The sequence below is a fragment of the Microtus oregoni genome, unplaced genomic scaffold (genome assembly GCF_018167655.1).
Source record: "Microtus oregoni isolate MIOR12 unplaced genomic scaffold, Mior012 000031F_ref0000149, whole genome shotgun sequence".
In the NCBI taxonomy this organism is placed as follows: domain Eukaryota; kingdom Metazoa; phylum Chordata; class Mammalia; order Rodentia; family Cricetidae; genus Microtus; species Microtus oregoni.
In genome coordinates, this window is record NW_024543090.1 from 21,926,532 (window position 1) to 21,948,996 (window position 22,465).

A 22,465-nucleotide genomic window follows, 5' to 3' on the forward strand; every position below is an offset into this window, starting at 1 on the left:
TCTTACCAGTGACAATCTGAAAACTGTGTGCCCTCACATTCTCTTAAGCACGGTTCCCAGTTCCTCAGAAACGTCTGAGCGACACAGTAGATTTCACTGCTCATGAAACACATTCCAAGTTTACTTTCAAAGAACAAAGCACCACTCAGGAGATCACAAGCTCTTCTTTAAATGATTGACATTGCTTCCAAAGTTCATTAAAAATATTTTATTTAGTATGTCCTCTCATTCAGAGAATAACCATGATAAACATAGGTTAATTTAAAATATTATAGCAATGGTTTTCTTGAAGGTAATTTGATTAGTACAGTTATAAATACAAAAATGGGAGAAATTACCATAAATAACACATGATTTTTAGTAAAGCTCCAGGAAAATCTTGATTATTAAAATTCATTTAAAATCTTACAAGTAGGCTTAGTGAGGCGCATGCCTGTAATCCCAGTACTTAAGGGGGTAGAGGCAGGGAGAATGTAATTCCGAGGGCAGCCTGGGCTACATAGCAAATACCTAAATTGACTAAAAAACAAAAATTTTACAATTTTTGCATATACTTTTAGCACTTCTGAGCCCCCTACCAATAAGGCACCCACAATAGTAAAAAAAAAAAAATTGCTACTGCAGCCTTGTGGAGCATTCCTTGGTGGCTGAGGGGTTGGTGCTCCTCTTGGTAAAGCTTGCTTTGAGATAGCTACATATTTATGTACACCCCAAGTTCCAAGTGGAAGCACGGAACAAAAGCCTAAATCCTTAACCATACAAGTTGCCCACAAATTAGAATTTCATAAAAATATGAAGTGTTAACACAGAGGTGATGTGGTAACTGACTTTATGAAAGCTGGCCTGCTACAACCCGAGAAAGTCTCCAGCTGTGGTATGGAGTCGTCCTGTTAGCAGGCAGCATTCCCTCAATGAACAGCAACTACCTCCTGGTTTCTTAGATGCTGGTTTTGAAGACCAGCGCTGGCCATCGCCCTACCCATGGCTCAAAATGAAAGGCTCCTCCTGCCTCCTAAGTCCTCTCCTTTAGCTTATCAGAAAGTTATTAAATGAAATGTCATCTGGAGCATCTCCCACATCAGGAGCCTTTAGCTCGGCCAGATTCCAACAGAGCTTCCAAGTCCGTGTCCTGTAGGGTTCTCATGGTCCTGTAGAACATCATGCAAACTTCTTCTTGGTGGCTGTGAACCTCTCCATGTACTAAAAACACAAGAGAAAAATACACATATGGTAATTATGGGCAAATATAAGGGGTTTTTTTTGTTTTTTTTTTTTTTTTTTTGGTTTTTCGAGACAGGATTTCTCTGTAGATATGGAGCCTGTCCTGGAACTAGCTCTTGTAGACCAGGCTGGCCTCGAACTCACAAAGATCCGCCTGTCTCTGCCTCCCGAGTGCTGGGATTAAAGGCGTGCGCCACCACCGCCCGGCTAAGGGTATTTTTTAAATTTAGGTTTTTAATTTTTTTCTTTCTAATTTGACTTGGTTCATTTCATACAAAATTTACTTTTATTTTTCCTCTCCTTTTTTAAAAAAATTTATTTATTATGTATACAGTGCTCTGCCTGCATATATCCCTGTAGGCCAGAGAGGCACCAAATCTCATTACAGATGGTTGTGAGCCACCATGTGGTTGCTGGGAATTGAACTCAGGACCTTTGGAAGAGCAGGCAGAGCTCTTAACCACTGAGCCATCTCTCCAGCCCCTTTCCTCTCCTTTTTTGAGACAGATTATCACTATGTACCTCTGGATGGCCTTTTAACTCAGAGATCTCTCTGCCTCTGCCTCCCAAGTGCTGGGATTAAAACCATACAACCACACCCAGGAAACTCTAGTTACTAAAGCACATTGATTTTTCTCATGTCTATTACTAGGAAGATATGCAGAGTGTGGAAAAAGTCATCTTGGCCCAAATACAGTCTGACCAAGTCTTAACTGCCTCCATAATGTGAATCTGGCGATGCCAACTGTAGACATTACCTAGGTTACCTCAGCATTTTCTCTGGCAAGACACCAGAAATGTGGAAGATGCCAATACATACCTTATCATAACCCTCTAGTTCTCGAAGTTTCTTTATTTCAAAGAGATTGCCTTCCACAGCGAGCAGGCAGATCTGGGAGTCGCTGAGGATGCTCTGTGGAAGCATGCTGAGCTCGAGGCAGTTTTCCTCCAGGCGCAGGACTTTGAGGCGTGGGCAGCAGGAGATCCTCACTGAGATCTGAGAAATCTGTCCAGCAGCAAAGCAGAGGGCAGAGAGCACAGCGGCCACTTCTTACCACACTGAAACAGACCTCGCCTGTGTCCTAGTTACTCTTCCACCGCCTCCGTCTTCTCACTACCTACTCGTTGCAGAAGCCTCTGTTAACAAGCCTTCTGTTACTCCTCCACTTTCAAATGATGTGAAGGTTACCAGTAGTTTTTCAGAAATAAAAACTAATAATAAAAGCACTGTACATTCGTTACAGAAAACATGAGAATCATTAAGTTTGAGGGAAAAGTTTCCAGTAACCTGCTACTCAGAAACAACCACATAACCATTCTGACACCTGCTGCTCCCTTGCCAGAGGCAAGGTTCCATGCTCCCCCCATGCACTGCTACATTGACTGGGCCGTCCATCCTTTCCTTGAGACTTCATCTTGTGCGCGACTCTAGGTTTTTCCTCTCTTGAATTTCTTCTGATTTTGTTTTTACATCTATTTCTTATTTTCAAGCAGAAACCCCTAATGCTTCATATTTTACATTCTCAAACATCTCCTAGAAAACAGTCATTCTTAAAGCTATTTCACTTATGACTTCAAAATCTGAATCAACAGTCCTGCCTTACTAATCTCTAATATAGTTTTGTATCTACAATTTTCACTAAAACATTGGGATGTCCATTCAACAGCATTGTGTAGGGCCTCCAGGTCAGTATCAGACACTTTGTCTTCGATCCATTCAGTTCTTTGGCCCATTAAATGCTCCGAGTCTTTTCCTACCCATGCTGCAGTGATGTGGGATTTCTCTCTATATGCTGTGATTACCACTGATAAATAAAGGAACTGTTTGGGGCCTATAGCAGAGCTATAGGGAAAACAGAGCTGGGGAAGTAAGCTGAATGCTGGGAGAAAGGAGGCGGAGTCATGAGAAGCCATGTAGCCCCCCCAGAGACAGACACCAGAACTTCAGCTGATAAGTCACAGCCATGTGGAGATACACAAATTAACAGAATGGGTTAAATTAATATGTAAGGGTTAGCCAATACAAAGCTAGGGCTAATGGGCCAAGCAGTGATTTAAATAATATGGTATCTGTGTGATTATTTTGGTTCTGGGTGGCCGGGACGAACAAGCAGCCCCTGCCAATGCTGCAGGATGAACCGGAGTCTCATGTATGCCACACAATTACTGTACCTCTCAGCTGCTGTCCAGTCCCAGGTCACTATATTCTATTGATTACCTCGTATCTCCAACCCTCACCTGGGAATTTTATTGCAAATGCAGATTCTTAGACCTTTCACCTTAGGTTCCCCAGATTATTCAACTAAGGTCTGAGAAACCTTCCAGCTACATGGTATATCTAATCCATTTTTCCTTAAAAATCTCAGGGAAAAGATGAAGCCACCCTCAGAGTGAATGTCATAATAATGCTAACTATGGTCTAGCAGACCAGTAACCTGTACATGGTGGCTAATATACTGAGTTGTACACACATGGGACATAAAAGCTACAGAAACTAAGGGCTCTCTAAGCTCGTGTTTCTTTCATCACTGCCTCATGCCTAGAGCAGAGTGCTTTTCCAAACAACCAAGAAGATTCAAAACACGGCAAAACATTTCAAATTTAAAGTTGCCAATGATAAGCTCGCTCCAGAAAAACTGTCACTTAGGGATTTTTCAACGGAAGGATACTTAACCAAGCCAGAGAAAAAGATGTCTGAATCTTAGATTTAATGGGTTTAGGTCTTATTCTCTATATACCATCCCTGCCCTGGCTCCTCACTGAGTGATTGGTGGTGTGAAAAGGAACTGAAGATTTGCAAAACTTCCAGTGTGTGTGTGTGTGTGTGTGTGTAAATATCTCACCATTACTCTTCTGCCTTCTGCAAAACACCTTGAACACTATTACATAGTCACCATCAACGCACTCCCTGACATTGGGCATTGAAGTAAGTTCAGTTTATGGATTATATCTTTTAGCCTCTGATATCCTTGAAGAAACAGGAAAGGATTGGGAGACCGTAAAACCAGACATACACAGGGGAGGGGGGCAGATCTCTCTCAGAAATAAAAGTACCAACCTGGTTCTGGTTGAGATTGAGTTCGATGGCCTGTAGCTCCCCTACTGTGTCGGGTATACTCCGAATCTGGTTTTTAGAGAGATCTACTACATCCAGATGCCGCAGGCTGCAAAGTTGGGGTGGTAGTGCTCCCAGCTGGTTCCCAGAGAGGCTCAGGGTCTTCAGGGCAGAAAGCTGCCCAAAGGTGGATGGTAGCTCTCTCAGGTGATTGCTGTTTAGACTTAGAGTCTCTAGTTTTTTCAGATTACATAATTCATCGGGTAGAACAGCTGGTAAAGAAATTTTTTTTTAAGAATCTGATAGAACTAATGAAGTTTACAAAAAGACAGTGCAGTCTGCTTCATTTTGTTTTTGTTTCTATTTTTGAGACAGGGTCTCATTAAGTTGTCTAGGCTGGCCTTGAAATTATGATCCTTCTGCCTCAGCCTCTTGATTAGCTGGAATCATAAGGCCTAAATCACCAGGCCCCACTTCTTACATAGAATTCTCACGTCACGTTTAGGTATCACATTTTACCAACAGTGTTCAGAAGATTAAGGAGCCATTAAATGCAGAAAAGCATTTATGGGTATAGTAGTTTCGTTTTGTAATGGGGCCTCGGTATATTCTAACAACAATCTAGGGAGGTTTTGAAGATCCTTCCATTCCACCTTCCCGCCCCCAATTAGATAACTCTGTTTACACCTTATCCCATAAGTCTTCTGAGTCCAAATTAACCTAGTAGTAATGATTATGCTACCCAAGGAGGCGTGTAGATTTAATTGCAATAGGCAGAAAGCTTCAATACTCTTAACATTCTGCATCTCCTGAGCTGATTTCGTAACAAAATCAGTTTGTAAGAGGAAAAACACCCTTCATAACTGTTGCTCACTAGCAAAAGCTAGCCAGCACAAAAGCCATACTCAGTTTGTTGTTGTTGAGGGAGAGGCTCTTCAGCAGAGCGAACTTTCCTATAAGCAAAGGCGGCAGGCTGTCGATCTTGTTGTTGGACAAATCGATGGTCCTTAGATTGCTTGTCAGCTTCTGCAACTCTGAGGGGAACTGAAGATAGGAGTTCATAGCGTGGAAAATCCCGCACCAATAAACTTGGCCACCCGGCCATCCCTCTCCCTTTTAGTTTCTCGGTCGGGTCCCCTCTCATCTCACCTCGGTCAGACCACGGTCTTTAAGCTGAAAGACACCGGTTTTCTGCGCTGTTTCCACATGAGCGCGGAGGGCACTGTTTCCCATCCTAGCGCCGCGGCTCAGTTCCCTGCGGGAAAGAAGCGTAGCTGTCACCGCCCAGTCTGGACTTAGAGCCACCCGGTAAACCTCCCGTTTGGGTCTCCTGTCCCAGTTGTCACCTTCTGCCTATCCCTACTTCCTAGGGGGCAGCCAGAGAGTGTGGCAAGGAGAAAGCAGGCTGGTAGACAGCGCTACCACAAGGTCCTGTTGCTTTGGAAGCCGAGCTAAGGCCGGGGAGCCTCCAGCAGCCGCTGCCGGATCAGGGGGCTCGAGACTCGCCTCCTAAGGCTCCGTGCAGATAAGGCTCCGCCAGGGAACACCCGGGACCCGCGCTCGCCTGAGACGCGCTCCCAGGGCTTCCGCCCGGGCGGGAACGCCCTGTGACATCATCAAGCCGCGCGATCGTTCGTTGTGTGCCTCTCACTCCCGGCGCCAGTTCCAGAAGTGTGGAGGAGCCATGGCTGCCGCGAACCCGTGGGACCCGGCGTCCGCGCCGAGTGCGGCTGGGCTACTGCTGAACCACTGGGTGGCTTCGGGGATGGTCACTGAGGTACGCCGGGGCCCGCGACGGCGTCATCAAGGGGGCGACAGAATTCCGCTGTGATGTGAGGTGGTGGTCGTGGCTGCGCGGGGCGGGAGTCGTCCTCCAGTTGAGGGCTGTGTTGAATACCCTGCCGGTATCGTCCCTTGGAGACTGTGGCCGTGACCATTCTCCCGTGGGTTCTTTAAGTGTGAGGGACCGAGCAGATGGCGTTCCCAGTACTCTGTGGTTTTGAGTGTTTGCAGGTTATCCCGGGCTACTTGTCGGAGATGGAACAGCGCTCTGCATTTTTCTTTTTTAAAAATTCCACTGATACTGCTTCCACTAGACCAGCGATTCTCAACCTCCCTAAAGCTGCAACCCTTTAATACAGTCCTTCATGTTGCGGTGACCCCGACCATAAAGTTATTTTCGTTGCTACTTCATTACTGTAATTTTGCTACTGTTATAAGTTGTACTGGAAACACCCGTGTAAAGGGTCGTTCAACCCTCAGAAGGGTTGCAAGCCAAAGGCTGAGAACCGTTACACTAGACTGTAGAGTGGGGGCAGTGAGAAAGAAATACTAGCCGGTACTTAAAACGAGCATTTCCGACAACGTCTACTTGTGGAAATTATTAAAGTATGTTTGGGGCAGGAGGACTTGAGTACAGAAGAACTCCAGTGGAGATTTTTTGGTGGGAGCATCTTTTATTTATTTTATTTTATTTTTGATTTTCGAGACAGGGTTTCTCCGTAGCTTTTTGGTTCCTGTCCTGGAACTAGCTCTTGCAGACCAGGTTGGCCTCAAACTCACAGAGATCCGCCTGCCTCTGCCTCCCTAGTGCTGGGATTAAAGGCGTGCGCCACCATCGCCCGGCCTGGGAGCATCTTTTAAAGGTGTGTGTGTGTGTGTGTGTGTGTGTGTGTGTGTTGGAGTGTGAATAGGGGAAGCGTTTGATTTTGAGAGGAGAATAATAAAGATTAGCCCAAGAAGTGGTTGTTTTAGACATGTACACACATCAAGGAGGGAGACAGAAAGGGGAGAAATTGAATATGTGAAGGAAAAATAGAAAATGATAGAAAGGAATAGGGATTCACTAAGGACTTTAAGATTGAAGGGAAGAGCTGGGCGGTGGTGGCACACGCCTTTAATCCCAGCACTCGGAAGGCAGAGGCAGATCTCTGTGAGTTCGAGACCAGCCTGGTCTACAAGACCTAGTTCCAGGACAGGCTCCAAAACCACAGAGAAACCCTGTCTCGAAAAAAAACAAAAACAAAACAAAACAAAAAAAACAAAAAAATAGATTGAAGGGAAGGAAGAAGTAGTAATTGAAGCCAGATGTGATGGCGCTCTCCTTTAAGCCCAGCACTCCAGGGCAGAGGCAGGTGGATCTCTGAGTTGGAGCACAGCCTAGTCTACAAGTGAGTTCCAGGACAGGCAGAAAAACCCTGTCTCCAAAAAACAAAAACAAAAAGGAAGTTGAGGAAAGTTAGTAATTCATCTGTAGAAATTAGTGATGCAGACTTGATAGAAGACTTTTTTTTAATTCATGGTAGAGGTTTTAGAGACTGCCCTAGCTTTGGTCGATCTCCAGCAGCCCCACACAATTTTAAGGGTGATATCTAACATTGTGATTCCGTGCCACTCCTCTAGAAAACAGCTTCTGTGACCTTTGTTCTGTCTTATCTCTCTATTGGAGGATGACTAGGTGGTGAAAGAAAGGTAGGTTTAACTATTTGAAAGATAGTGACATATTTTCATTTGGTTATGCTCCAAGAATTGCTTTAGTGGCCTTACATCTTCGGTATGTTTCTGGCAAGACTGCGTGAGCCATGGGGTGTTATGGGCCATGTATAAATGAGGAAGGTGTCTGAGAGGAGACTGACCTCAGAATCTTCTGTTACATTTTTCTCAATGTCTGTCCTCTTCTGCAGTCTCCATGTACTCTCCCGTGAGAGCCTCAGCTTTTAACTTCTTTGCTATATTGTCTCTCTTTGACTGCCCTTTAGCTAGAATTAAACATGAGGAAAATATTACAGACTGCAAATCTATTTATATAGATGGAAAGTAGATAGCATTTATTGGGATTGAACCAAGGGCCTCATACATGCCAAGCACCTTTCATTCTCTCACTGAATTACACCCTAGCTCCAGTCTTGTTTGAGACTGTGTCTGGCTACATAGCCCAGGCTGGCCACAAACTAGTGATCTTGCTTCAGCCTCTTGCACCTGCCACTCTCCCTTCTTTCTTCCCTTCCTTCCTTCCTTTCTGATGTGTGTGTCTGTATCAAGGTGGGGTACCTGGAACTGGAGTCACAGACAGTTGTGAGCTGCCGTGTGGGTGCTGGGAATTAAACCTGGATCCTCTGGAATAACAAGTACTCCTAACCACTGAGCAATCTCTCTAGCCCTTCGCTTTCCTTTTTAACTGTTATTAACCTGGTACACATCCTCATCATTTTGCCTGGAATACTGTAACAATCACCTATCTAAATAGCGAACTTCTAAAATATGTATTGTGTATGTCATGTGACTGCTTCACCAGAAAATGTTTCATTCCTCCCATCTTTGCCTGATGACTGATGAGAATAGCATTCAGTGTCTTCTGTCATTATGTCCTTAGTGGAGTAGATACTTGTTCTGATTATAGATTTGCCTTTCTAGCATGTAATGCTTCTGCCAAAAGCTTACCATCTGTGTACTTATAGAATGTCTTTTCCACTGTCTTAGTATTCTGCACATTATTACTTCTGACCAAGGAACTCACTTCATAGCCAGAGAAGGACAACAGTGGGCTCACAATCAAGGAATCCATGGTCTGAACATGTTCCCCACCGGCTGCCTGATAGGACAATGGAATGGCCTTTTGAAGACAACCTCCAGTTAGGTGGCAGCAGCCTGAGGACTTGGATAGGGTTCTCCAGAGGGTTGTATATACTTTGAATCAGCATCCAATGTATAATACGGTTTGTCCCATAGCCAGGGTCCATGGGTCCAGGAATCAAGGGGTTGGAAAGGGAATGATTCTTTTCACTATCACCCCTAGTGAACTACTAGGAAAATTTTTGATACCTTTTCCAGTAACCTTAAGTTCTGCTGGTCTAGAAGTTTTGGTTCCAGAGCAGGAAGTATTCCTGCCAGGAAACACAACAAACATTCCATTGACAGGAAGCTCAGACTTCCCTCTGGTCACTTTAGGCCAACAGGCTACGAAGGGAATAACAATGTTAGGAGGGGTGACCAGTCAAAATTATCAAGGAGAAATTAGATTGCTTCTCCATGATGAAGGTTAAAGGATTATGTCTGGAGTGCAGGAGATCCTTTAGGGCATCTCTTGGTTCTACCAAGTTCTGTGATTAAAGGCAATGGGAAACTACAATGGCCGAACCCAGGGAGGCACAGACCCATCAGGGCTGAATGTATGGGTCACCCTCCAGGAAAAGAACCAGGGTCTGCTGAGGGTGGAGGAGATACAGAAGGCCGTGTGGTCAGTTACATAAACAAGGATTGTAATTGTTTCTGTTATGTTTTGTTAAGAAAGTGTTTGTGCAAATATTTGTTTTCTTTCCTTTATTTCTTTATCATGTAATGTCAATTAAGAGAATATCAGTGGTTATCATATTTATGTTTCGAGATACTAAAAGAATGTCCCTCCAGGGACATTACACCTGTTCTAAAATTTATAGTGCATTTGCAGTTTTACATGTGATAGTTATGTTAGGTATAATTATGATCTGGTTATTGTTTTCATTTGGAAATTAAGCATGACAGAAGCACTGTAGTGTGTCAAGTTGACAAGGGGTAGACTGGTGATGGCTGCTCTTGGTTGTCAACTTGACTACATTGTGGAATTAACTAAAACAAGAGGCTTGACACCCTTGAGGGATTTTTCTTTATATCTCTTTTTGGTAAAAGATTTATTTATTTACATTATGTAATGCCAGAAGAGGGCAATAATCTCATTGTAGATGCTTGTGAACCATCATGTGTTTGCTGGGAATTGAACTCAGGACCTCTGGAAGAGCTCTTAACCTCTGAGCCATCTCTCCGCCCCCGTTTTTTTTTGTTTTTTGTTTGTTTGTTTGTTTTTGTTTTTTCAAGACAGGGTTTCTCTATATGACAGTTTTTGCTGTCCTGGTACTCTTTGTAGACCAGCCTGGCCTCCAATTCACAGAAATCCACCTGGAAAAGGTTTGGGTTTTGTTTTGTTTTACTGGTTGGTTGGTTGATTTTTCAAAACAGGTTTTTCTCTAGATAGCCCTGGCTGTCCTGGAACTCACTCTGTAGACCAGACTGGCCTTGTACTCGGAGATCTGCTTGCCTTTGCCTCTGGGATTAAAGGCCAGTGCTACCACTGCCTGGAGGGATTTTTCTGAATAAATTGTTTGAAGTAGAAAGATCCATCTTTAATCTGGATCTCTTGAAGTGGGAAGATCTACCTTTAATGTGGCCACACCTGCTGATGATGGGGTATATAATAGGATGGGGAAGAAGGAAGTGCTTGCTCTTTGCCTGCTTGCTCCTGTTATTGCTGGCAACTTAATTCCTCACTGTCATGAGGGCCTACTTCATGTCCTGTCATATACTGAAGATCAGCTGAGACATTCAGCTTTGTGGACGGAGTAGCAACTGGATTCTCGGACTTTCTGTTGGTAGAGAGTCATTGTTGGACTAGCTGGACCACAGCCTGTAAGGCACTCTCATAAATCCCCTTTCCATAGATAGATAGATTAATTCTATCAGCTCTGTTCCTCTAGAGAATCCTGACAGTTATGGACTCTAACTCTCTGAAAATGAAAACACAAATTAAACACTTTATTTTGTAAGTTGCTTTGATTATGTGTTTCATCACAGCATGAGAAAAGTTCCTAAGACATATACCCATTTATGCCTAGGCATACAATAGTAAACAGGCTCTCCCCTAAAAGTTTACCAGAGGACTCAGTTGCCTGCCTTTCTGCACATGCAGTTCAGGCCAAAATGTTCTTCCTACCCTTTAGGAATATACTTGTATAGAAATGGTCTAAGTTTGCTTGTTGCTATAGGCAGAGAAACTATATTAGTCAGTCATGGGGGTACATGTAGCGCAATGCAACTGAGGGGTTTTAGAGGATTCTAAGGTTGCTATGTGCATTGTTTGAAGAGAAAGTACATGTACTCCGTATGTGCTAGGAAAAGACCTAGTGTGCCAAGTACGTTGTTACAAGTGGAAATTGTTCATAACAAAAACCAAGTAGAGTCCTAGGCTAACTATCTCCTAATTTAGCTGCCTCTAAATGATGGGGAAATAATAGAGGAAGACACCAGAGGTTGACTTCTGGCCACCACATAAATGCGCACATATACAAATGTACATGAGCATGTATACACAAAACATGCGGTTCAGTGTGTGCACATATACACAAAAGCCTGGTGTTATGCTGTACACTTGAGAAGTGGAATCAGGAATGTCAGAAGTTCAACGTCATCCTTTGGCTATAGCAAGCTCAAGGCTAATTTGGGCTGCATTTGTCCTTATCAAAGTAAAATAGAAGCAGAAAATATGCATTGCTATAGTTTTGATATGTTCTTTGTTTTAGGTGTAGTTTTGGACATGTAACTTTTATTTTATCCTATTTTGTTTTATTTTTTTGAGACAGGATTTCTCTGTGTGGCCCTGACTGTCCTGGAACTCTCTCTGTAGACCAGGCTTGGTTTAGGAGGTCCGTCTATCTATGTGTTGCTTTCATTGGTTAATGAATACAGAAACTGCCTTGGCCTGTTGATAGGGCAAAACTTAGGTAGGCCAGAGGTGGTGTTGTGTGTGTGTGGGGGGGGGGACTAAATGGCATGCTGGGAGAAAGGAGACAGAGTCAGTGAGAAGCCATGGATTCCCCGATACAGATGCTTGGGATTTTACCCGGTAAGCCTCAGCCTCGTGGCAATACACAGATTAATAGAAATGGGTTAAATTAATGTAAGAGTTAGCCAATAAGAAGTTAGAGCTAATGGCTCAAGCAGTGATTTAATTAATACAGTTTTTGTATGGTTATTTCGGGGCTACGCTAGCCGGGCCGCTGGGTCGAACAAGCGGCCCTCCTCCTGCAACACCGGGTGACTTCTATCAGAGATCCTCCTGCCTCTGGAGGGCTGGTGACATAATGTTATTTTTAGTCCTTTGTGTATGATATTTTAGTGTGCATGCTTTTTGTAGCTTACTGTGCTTTCCTTGTTCATTTTCCAATAGGAGATGTTAGGTACATCTAAGAAAATGGCTCCTTGCTTTGAGAACTTCTCCAGATCACAGCAGATCTCAGACATGAAAGCTAAAATCTACCAGGTGAATCATGAGCTTTTCACTTCTTCTCCATTTAAAAAGAGTGTAGTATGGTGGGGTGTAGTTCAGAGGAGGTGTGGGTACCTAACATACAAGTGTAGTAGCTGGGGTGTAGTTCAGAGGAGATGTGGGTACCTAACATACAAGATGTCATGGGTTGATACCTAACTCTAAAACAAACTCTAAAAAAGTCCTCTTAATTGTTGGAATAGCATTCTTTTGCAATTAAAACAGTGCCTGGGGGGCTGGAGAGGTGGCTCAGAGGTTAAGAGCACACTGACTGCTCTTCCAGAGTCCTGAGTTCAATTCCCAGCAACCACATGGTGGCTCACAACCATCTGTAATGAGATCTGGAGCCCTCTTCTGGCCTGCAGGCATACATGCAGACAGAACACTGTATACATAATAAATAAATAAATCTTAAAAAAAAAAAAAACAGTGCTTAGTGCATTGCTTTTTGTAGTAGTTAACTGTAATAAGAGGAAGGCAAGACACCAAAATGAAAGGCTCCAGTGACTTACTTTGGCTTTTATATAAACCATCCTTCCATCCCATTTAAGGAACGGGTATATATATGTCTTATACTGTGCTTCTATAGCATGTCCATTTTATCAGTCTGTTAATTAAGCCTTTAAAAACTTTAGGACACTTTCTGAGTGAGTTAAACTTTCCTTTTGTTCCTCATGTAGAACAACCTGGAGATTGAACTTCTGAAATTAGAAAGAGATACAGCAGATCTCATTCATCCTTCCTATTTGGGTAAGTTGCTTGCTTAAGAGAGTAACCATTAGGATTTCAGCTTGATCTTGAATTACTGTATATAAACACCAGGTGGCAGAATTATAATGTCATAACCTTTCCTAGGTATTGTCCCAAAACTAACATGTTTTCAGGGTTTTTTGTTTGTTTTGTTTTCTTACTATATAGCCTTGGCTAGCTTGGAACAAGTCCACTTTACTTGACTAGTGAAAATAGCGTATAGAAAGTGACCAGGTTGGCTCCTCTATTAATCTCCCTTTCTGATGCCACAAGAAAATATCCAAGGCTGGGTAGTATACGAGGAAAAAGGTTTAGCTTGCTTACAGTTCTGGAGGTTTCAAGGCACACAGCTCAACTAGGGTAAGGCCACAGGGTGGATGCCATTCCAGTTCTGGAGCTCTTGGTGGACAGACGTCACACTGAAGACAGGAATCCAGAGTGACTTAGGTGTAGGACTCAGTCTCACTCTTGTAACGCCCATCCCGAGAAGAATTACCAGTAATCAGAAACCAGGCATAACTAAGATTTTGTTTATGTTTTTTTAAAGGGTAAGCAAGCAAAGTTTAAGAACTAGAGATGGCTCTTTGGTTAAGAGCACTGGCTGCTCCTCTAGGGGACCCAGGTCAGTTGCCAGCACCAACATGGCAGCTCACAACTGTCTGTAACTCTAACCTTGAGGAATCCATGCCTATGGGCACTAGGCACACACATAGTATATACACATACATGCAGGCCAAACACTCATAGACATAAAAATAAATTTTTTTAAAAAAGTAGTAAAATAATAGCATTCTGAAGCAGGAAGGGTTTTTGGTTTTGTTATATTTTGTATAGTTTTGACACAGGGTCTCACTATGAAGTGCTGGCTGGCCTGGAACTCACTGTGTAGACCAGGCTGGCCTTAAACCTCTCAGATTCACCTGCCTCTACCACCAAATCCTGGGATTAAACTCATGTGCTGCCATGTCCAGCACTTGGTAGGCAGAGGCAGGTGGATCTCTGGGTTTGAGACTATCCTTTTCTACAGAACTAGTTTCAGGATAGCCAGGGCTACACAGAAAAACCCTGTCTCAAAAACAAAACAAAAAAAGAATAAAAGATCATGATATTCTGGATGACTCAGCAGGTAAAGGCATTTGCCATCAAGCCTGATGCCTTAGTTTAGTCCCTAAGACTCACATGAAGTAGAGAACCAACTCGTGAAAATTGAAAATTATCTTCTGACCTTCACACATGACCTTGGCACACATGTAGGCTCTCCTGCGCACACACACACATACACACACGTACACTAAATGTAATTTTTTTTGTTTAGTTTTTGTTTGTTTGTTTGTTTTTTTGTTTTTTCGAGACAGGGTTTCTCTGTGGCTTTGGAGCCTGTCCTGGAACTAGCTCTTGTAGACCAGGCTGGTCTCGAACTCACAGAGATTCGCCTGCCTCTGCCTCCCAAGTGCTGGGATTAAAGGCGTGTGCCACCACCGCCAATTTAATTTTGTTTTTCAAGACAAGGTTTCTCTGTAGCTTTGGAGCCTGCCTTGGAACTTGCTCCATGTGACCAGGCTGACCTCGAACTCACAGAGATTTGCCAGCCTCTGCCTCCTGAGTGCTGGGATTAAAGGCGTGCACCACCCCTGCCCAGCTGTTTGGTGTTTTGTTTTGTTTTGTTTGTTTTAAAGAATAAAAAGTTGGGCTGGTGAGTGGTTAAGAGCACTGACTGCTCTTCTAGAGGCCCCAGGTTTAATTCCCAGCACCCACATGGTAGCTCACAACTGCCTGTAACTCCAGTTCCAGAGAATCTGACACCATTATACCAATGCACATAAAATAAAATTAAATAAGTTATTTTTAAAAAAAGGAATAAAAGGTCATGCAGTCTATAATCTACTTTCGAATATGTCCTTTTGAAAACAAAAAGGGTGTGTGGATGGGGAGGGAGGAAATTTAATTTTAAAATTTATGATTATTATATGAGAATAGGCCCTGGATTTAATGCAGAATAAAAACTAGATTTGGAAAATACAGGAAAGCATTTAGTACTAGAGTTTATTGTTAGTAGGAAACCTAAGAGAAAATAGGCATATAATATAAAGTTGATGTTACTAAAGAAAACAAAGTAACGAAGATGTTTACAGAGATTGTGAAGTTGATTTATTTGTTTGTTGTCTTCTTTTGAGATCGGGATCTCTTGCTTAGACAGGTCTAACTCCTAACTTAAGTGATGCTCTCGCCTCAGCCTGAGGAATGCCAAGACTACAGTCTGAGCCACTATATGCAGCCTTAGATTAATGCTGGCTTCGGTATTTTTACTATATATGTGTGTGGGTGTGTGCCTGGGCACTACGTGTGTGCAGTGCCCACAGAGGCCAGAAGTAGACATAGGCTCCCCTGGAAATGGGATTACAGATGATTGTGAGCTGCCAATGTGGGTCCTCTAAAAGACCAGCAAGTGACCTTACCCATTGAGTCATCTCTGCAGTCCCCAAGAAAGAAATTCTTAACAATTCTAAAGCATGCTTGTGTTGTTGCTAACTGTGGCTGCCATCTCTGGTTTATGTAGTTAAGAAGTGTGATATCCTGCAAAGCATGAATAGTCATCTGGAAGCCGTGCTAAAAGAGAAGCGGGCCATCAGGCAAAGACTTCTGAGACCCATCTGCCAGGAGAACTTGCCAATGGAAGCTGTTTATCACAGGTTAGATCACGAGGCAGAAATGGAGAATTATGCATGCCTTTTTAAGGTAGCTTTTGTTTAGACTGGCAGTTATGTTGTAACATAATTCACAAAACAATATTTTATTGATTGTATTTATTAACAGTACTACTGTTGATACATTAAACTGGAAAGTATCCTTTGTTTTTAAATAACTAATTATAACTGGAAAAAGAAAGGACTTTGTTTTGCCACTTGTATCTTAGGACTTATAAATTATGGCTTTGATGAAAAGTATTAGATTCCTAACATGCAGCACAATGATTAAAATCTGCTTTATTATGTATAGACTGTTTTTTATGAAATACATTGATTATTGCCTATATATAAAATTCTGTTGATATTTAACAAAGATAAAATATTAAAAGACGCAAAAACTGAAGCTAGGCATGGTGATGCATGTCTTTAATGTTAGCACTGAGGAGGCAGAGGCAGGTGGATCTCTGGGTTTGAAGCCAGCCTGGTCTACGTTGTGAGTTTCAGTATCAGGCCTACATAAGGAGACCCTGTCTCAAAAAGACAGATCAGGGGAGGGAACAAAAACTGGAAACGATGTGATTTTTTTTTTTGAGACAGGATCTTATATAGGCTGACCTCAATCTTACTGTGTAGTTGAGGATGAAAAAATGGACTATGTTCTTACCTCACTAACCATGTGTCTCAGAGTGTCAGGCAAGTGATTTAAAAACAAAACAAAAGCCAGCAACAACAAAAAGATGAACTGAGCAGTGATTTTGAAGATTTTATAATGCAGATTCAAAAAATGTGTGGTATTTTGCAGTGTAGTATTTTTCTTTGTTGTCTTCTCTGTTCTCTGAACCAATATGAGGCTTTGTCTAGGGAAGTGTCTTCATATGAGATGGTTATTACCAACAGCTGAGAGTTTCTTTGTTTGTTTTTTAGATTTATTTATTATGTATACAGTGTTCTGTCTGTCTGTATGCTTGCTGGCCAGAAGAGGGCACCAGATCTCACTACAGATGGCTGTGAGCCACCATGTGGTTGCTGGGAATTGAACTCAGGACCTCTGGAAGAGCAGTCAGTGTGCTCTTAACCTCTGAGCCATCTCTCCAGCCCCTTGTTTTTGTTTTTTGAGACTGGGTTTCTCAATAGCTTTGGAACTGTCCTGGAACTAGCTCTTGTAGACCAGGCTGGCCTCAAACTTACAGAGATCCGCCTGCCTCTGCCTCCCAAGTGCTGGGAATAATGACACGTATCACCACACCCATTTCCACTGAGTGTTTTCTAGCCGTTAGAATTCAGTTATCATGAATAATGTGTCTTTCCATTTTAATTTTTTTTTGGGGGGGTCTTTTGAGGCAGGATTTTTCTATGTAGCCCTGGCTGTTCTAGAATTTGATATGCAGACTAGGCTGGCCTAGAACTCACAGATCCACCTGCCTCTGCTTCCTGATCACTGAGCACTAGAGTTAAAGGCTGGCACCATGAAGCCTGGCTCGTTCTATTTTTCTGTTTGGATGACAATTCTAAATTTTGCCTTCCGTGAAAGAGAACCTTCTCACCATTAATAATTCCATTAAAGTGTTAATGATGCTCCTTAGATTTGCTTATAAAAATTAACAGTCCTGATTAAAGGGAAAGAAACAAAACAGCTAAAGAAGAAAAGTTAAAGGGCTGGAGAGATGGCTCAGAGGTTAAGATCACAGGCTACTTTTCTAGCACCCACATGGCAGCTCACAATCTTATAACTCTAGTTCCAGAGGATCCAGTGCCCTCTTCTGGCCTCCGTGGGCACTGCATGCATGTGGTGCACAGAAATGCAGGCAAAACACCCACAGGCAAAGTAAATATTTAAGAGGAGGAGGAGGAAGAAAAGTTCATTTTTTTTTTCTCCTTGTGTTGCTTTTCTTTTCTAACCACTGTCACAGAATACCTAGCAGAAGAACTTGGGTGGGGAGAGGCTTGTTTTGGCTCACAGTTTAGAGGCAGTACAATCCCGCATTGTAGGGAAGGCATTGTGACTGGTGTAAACCCCTCGAGGTGTTCAAGGAGGGGTCCCTGTCTCTGAGGTCTTCCAACCACCAGGTTCCACTCACAGAGCACTGTAATGCCCTGGACTTGAAAACCCACCAATCCCTAACCCTAGAAAGCATCGCCCCCAAGAAATGCTCTATAAACCCTGTCTTCTGCTCAGTTCTCTGCTGCTTCTTACTCCTCACCCTAGTAGAGGCAGCCATCCTCCTGGATTTTCCCTAGAAATCTCTTATGTGAGGTTTCTTGTGGGATGCAATGTAGTGGTATATCTGGACTCCTGACTGCCGGGATACCTTTCCCTGTAACAGTTTCGTTGGGGAAATACCCCCCACCCCTACCCCTCCGGGAACAGTGCTGTAACACACTGTGAAAACACCTCAGCCCAGCCCCCAGAAGAGCTGTAATGCTTGCAGCGAGGAAGCCTTCATCTGCAGAACTGTAACACACACAGCTAGGGCAACTCCATCTGCAGTGGCAGGATTGTGGCATGGCTTGTTGACATCTTAACGGATCAGGATTTGGAGAGCAGCTTCAAGGACTGCCCCCAGTGATCTACATCTCTCCCAGCTAGTCCCTGTGCCCCAAAGCTCCAATGAATCCCCAAACAGTACCACCCAATAGGGACCAAGTGTCCAAACATGGGAGCCTGTGGGGTAAATTTACATTCACTCTGCACTCTCTTTCAGACATATGGTACATTTGTTGGAATTGGCTGTGACTTTCGTTGAGAAATTAGAAGCCCATCTTGAAACAGTTAGAAATACCCCTCATTTAAATGCAAACCTAGCGGAAATGGTGAGTATTACTAATATAGCTGCTCTTAATTCTTACACTAGAATCTCAACTGTGTCACTGTCCCAGTTAATTTTTTTGGTTTATGTTTTATTTTTCCCATAGTCTCATGTAGCTAAGGCTGGTCTTAGACGCCTAAATTAACAAACAAAGCAATGTATATCTATAGTGATATTTTATTATTTATGTTTTAGTCAATAAAGCTTGCCTAGAAACCAGACAGTGGTGTCACACACCTTTAATCCCAGGATTTGGAAGACAGAGGCAGATGGATCCCTGTGAGTTCAAGGCCCCCCTGGGCTACATAAAATCTATGCAGAAATAGTTCCCGGTGGTGGTGGCTCACACCTTTAATCCCAGCACTAGGGAGTTACACGCCTTTTATCCCAGCAGTACAGGGGACAGAGGCTCAGGGCTCAGTCTGCAGTCGCCCGGCCTTGATAGAGGTAGGACTTTTCTAGTGGCTTGGCTGCTTTGCTTTTCTGATCTTCCAGCTTGAACCCCAATACTGTCTCTGGGTTTTTATTATCGTGCTATGTATTTCATCATGACATTCTCGTGGATGTGTTATTCCCTTTGTTCTGCTGTCCTCTCCTTCTCCATCCAGTTCCTCATGTCCCTCTTGCTTCCTCTGGATAGTGTCTCCTTTTATTTGCATGTCACATGTATTCTTTTTACCCTCTCTCACATCCCGCTAGGTCTCTCCTTTCACTGTTTCTCTTACATTCATAACACAGACATACAGTTAAGATATAGGCTACAGCCGGGCGGTGGTGGCGCACGCCTTTAATCCCAGCACTCGGGAGGCAGAGGCAGGCGGATCTCTGTGAGTTCGAGACCAGCCTGGTCTACAAGAGCTAGTTCCAGGACAGGTTCCAAAGCCACAGAGAAACCCTGTCTCGAAAAACCAAAAAAAAAAAAAAAGATATAGGCTACATATATGAGACAAGACTTACGGTGTTTGTCTTTCTGAGCTCAACTAATTTCACATTGAGTTAGTCATTATTAAAATCATAAAACAGATACATTTTCTTAACCAAGCATGGTACCCTACACCTTCTAGTATTTGGGCGCCTGAAGAAGATTGTTGTGGAGTTTGGGACTGGCCTCCACAATGTAGTAAGTGCCAGACTAGCTTAAGCTACAAAGTGAGATTCTGTCTCAAAACAAAAAGAAACATTTTTTAAAAAGATTACTGTAACATCATTTTCATTTTTCTACTCCCTTTCCATCTGCTTCCTCCTCCTCCACCCCCGTGATCTTGTTGTGTAGCCCAGGCTGGCTTCAAACTCACTGTCTTTTTGCCTCTGCCTTCCAAGTGCTAGGATTTTAGACACATACCGCCACACCTCACAAAATACATACTTTTTACTTTATAGGATTGAATTTGTCTAAATATAAAATAAAATTATTAGGAATTGCTGTAGTGCTTTCCTGCTGTGAAAGCCCTTTGCTGCATTCTAAGCACCAGAAGAAAAGAAAATTGCAGAATCTCAGACTTTAATCACCCTACACCTTTAGAAGCATTTAAGACAACTTTGGTGACACACATATGCCTGTAATCACAGCGCTAGGAATGCCTGTGAATTCCAGACCAGCCAGATATAGTGAGGAAGCTTGAGGTTATTTGTGTCGCGTTTGAAGTTGATGTTAAAGGAGAAGTGAGCTCACAGATAGACAGATAGTGTGATCTCACAGATAGATAGTGTGTGGTTGGATTGGGGGTGGAGACACGGTTTTTAAGGAATTTTTGCAGTAAGGGACTAGAAAAGATCAGATGTTAATTTTTGATGTATCTATTTCTGACATAATGGTAATCGGTAACTGATTTTTTTTTCTATTTTTCTTTATTTCAAATGTAACAGAGAAAGGCTTTATCCAAGATGGACAATTTGGTGAACGAGACAGAAGAACTGACAGAGAATATACTCAGGTGGCGAGAACAACAGAAGGAAATTTCTTTGTGTGTTCCCAAAATCCTTGCTGAGGAAAATTATTATCTTCACAAACTTGATAGAGTACCTCCTTTACCTTTTGTTTCTAAAGTGCATGCCCAAACTGTTAATGCCAAGTGATTGCCATATTTACTTTTGCTTAATTACGTGAAATCAAAGAAGTCCGTTTCCAGGTGATCTATGACAGGGAGATTTGGTAGATTTTGTTGTTAGCAACTCTGAAAAAGCCCTCTTCTATTGGAGTGCCGGGGCCAGGGAGATGTCAGCAGGAAAAGCTCTTGCTTCAATCCCTGGGATTCACATACCACTTTTTCATATGTTCCTCTCTTTGATAAAGCTACAAAAGATTAAATATATGTGTGTTAACCTACTATCAGTGAATTAGACACTCATCAGACAGAATCTGTATTATGATTCTGTGTCGTGTCTTTTAAAAACATTTCTGAATTGGAATATCCCGCGTCTGAAGGTTTTTGTGGTGACTATCCCTGTTGAGATTGCGGAATGGTCACACAGCGGGCCTGTTGCCCCTGAAGTCCTAATGAAGTGGTAGTTCCATGGCTGGCACACCAAGGAGACGGGCTGTGTGACCAGGCTGTGCAGGGAGGCTTCTGTGGGACACCTGCTTTCCTTCTGAGAGTCTAGGATGCTGGTATATACCAAGCAGAAAGAACCTTTGCTCCTGGTCCCTGAAAAACTCCTGGAGCACCACATCCATAACAATTTTGGTGGTAGACAGCATTTCACAGTGTCACAGTTCAATTGCTCTACTAGTTCACGGCTGGAGTGTGGTGACACCAGGTCTCTTATATCCCCTTAGCAGATCACTGGACCTGCTTGTCTTCTCAGGGGTGCCTGGGAGACAAATGCTGAGGATGAAGAACGATGAGAGGGGGAAGAAAAGGCATAATGCAATCAAATTTAGAAATTTTTGTTTCTATACTTCTTATATATGCCAAGGTAGAACTTGAACTTACTATGTAGCCCAGGCCTCCCGAGTGCAGGAATCACAGACATGTGCCATCACATCCGGCTGAAGTTTAGAGGTTTGTAATGGAATATATGATATATTTAACCTACCTAGGGCTAGTCATAAAATTAGAGACTAGTTTACTTAAAGTAGAATAGTAACAACTACCTCAAGCTGTTCTTGCTTACTTTGTTACTGTAAGTACTCTGGCTTATGTTTAAATCCTTTGAAACGTGTGCACCAGTGTGTCCATTCTGTTGCATTCTGTGTCATGGAGTTCAGTGAACCTTCTGTTCATCACATGTTCAATATAAGGCTTCACCTGTTAGATAGTAAAATAGATGTCCATAAAAAACAGAATCCTTAACCCTACACCCAGAAAAAAAAAAAAAACTATTAAAAACAGCAGATCATTATTTTGAGAAAGTCTACAGCTTTTACAAATGTACCGTGCAAAAGTGGTGTTGAGATTTTGACCATCACCCAGATAACTGATCAAAATCCTTATTTGTATTTTATCTCAAGTCTCTTTTAACATCTATTCATTTTCCTTGTATATTATGTGTAGATATATTCATTATCATGTTACCACTATTGTTACCCTGTTGGTTTTGTATTTATATTTCCTATTAATGCCTCAGGATGTAAAAATAAACTTAATTTCAACTAAATGTGGATTCATATGAATACCAAGTAACAGAGGGGAAATATTCTTAACTTAATGTAGACATTCAAACTGTGCAACTCACAAAAGCTTAAGGTAAGTTAACCTAAATTCTAATGTAAAGAGAAAAGCTAATTTTGTACAGTGTGGTCAGTAAGTGCTGATTTGTTTGAGAGCTAGAAGAAAGAGTTGCCTAGGAGGGAGAAAGATTCAGTTTTGTAGTTTTTTTTTGTGTTACTTAGGCTGGATTCAACAGTCCTCTGGCCTCAGTTTAACAAGCT

The 22,465-nt window shown here is 42.6% G+C and overlaps 2 protein-coding genes across 4 annotated transcripts; one reads left to right on the top strand and one right to left on the bottom strand.

Moving 5' to 3' along the window:
- Window positions 1–206: 206 nt before the first annotated feature.
- Lrrc57 (leucine rich repeat containing 57) lies at window positions 207–5,915 on the bottom strand. Of its 3 annotated transcripts, none has more exons than XM_041679092.1 (6): window positions 5,783–5,915; window positions 5,426–5,531; window positions 5,182–5,320; window positions 4,280–4,548; window positions 2,042–2,227; window positions 207–1,200 (listed from the first exon to the last, which is right to left on the bottom strand). In XM_041679092.1, the coding sequence occupies exons 2-6, from the start codon at window positions 5,507–5,509 to the stop codon at window positions 1,159–1,161; spliced, it is 720 nt and encodes a 239-aa protein (XP_041535026.1). In that variant the 5' UTR covers window positions 5,510–5,531; window positions 5,783–5,915; the 3' UTR covers window positions 207–1,158. The 3 variants fall into 3 exon arrangements, with proteins under 3 accessions (XP_041535026.1, XP_041535027.1, XP_041535025.1); XM_041679093.1 differs by having other exon boundaries at window positions 5,426–5,533; window positions 5,792–5,908; XM_041679091.1 differs by having other exon boundaries at window positions 5,623–5,837.
- Window positions 5,916–5,934: 19 nt separating this feature from the next.
- On the top strand, window positions 5,935–22,185 carry Haus2 (HAUS augmin like complex subunit 2). Its single transcript, XM_041679094.1, has 6 exons — window positions 5,935–6,053; window positions 12,252–12,344; window positions 13,031–13,100; window positions 15,658–15,790; window positions 18,490–18,598; window positions 20,461–22,185. Exons 1-6 carry the CDS (start codon window positions 5,961–5,963, stop codon window positions 20,668–20,670), a joined length of 708 nt encoding a protein of 235 aa, XP_041535028.1. The 5' UTR covers window positions 5,935–5,960; the 3' UTR covers window positions 20,671–22,185.
- The last annotated feature ends 280 nt before the right edge of the window (window positions 22,186–22,465 follow it).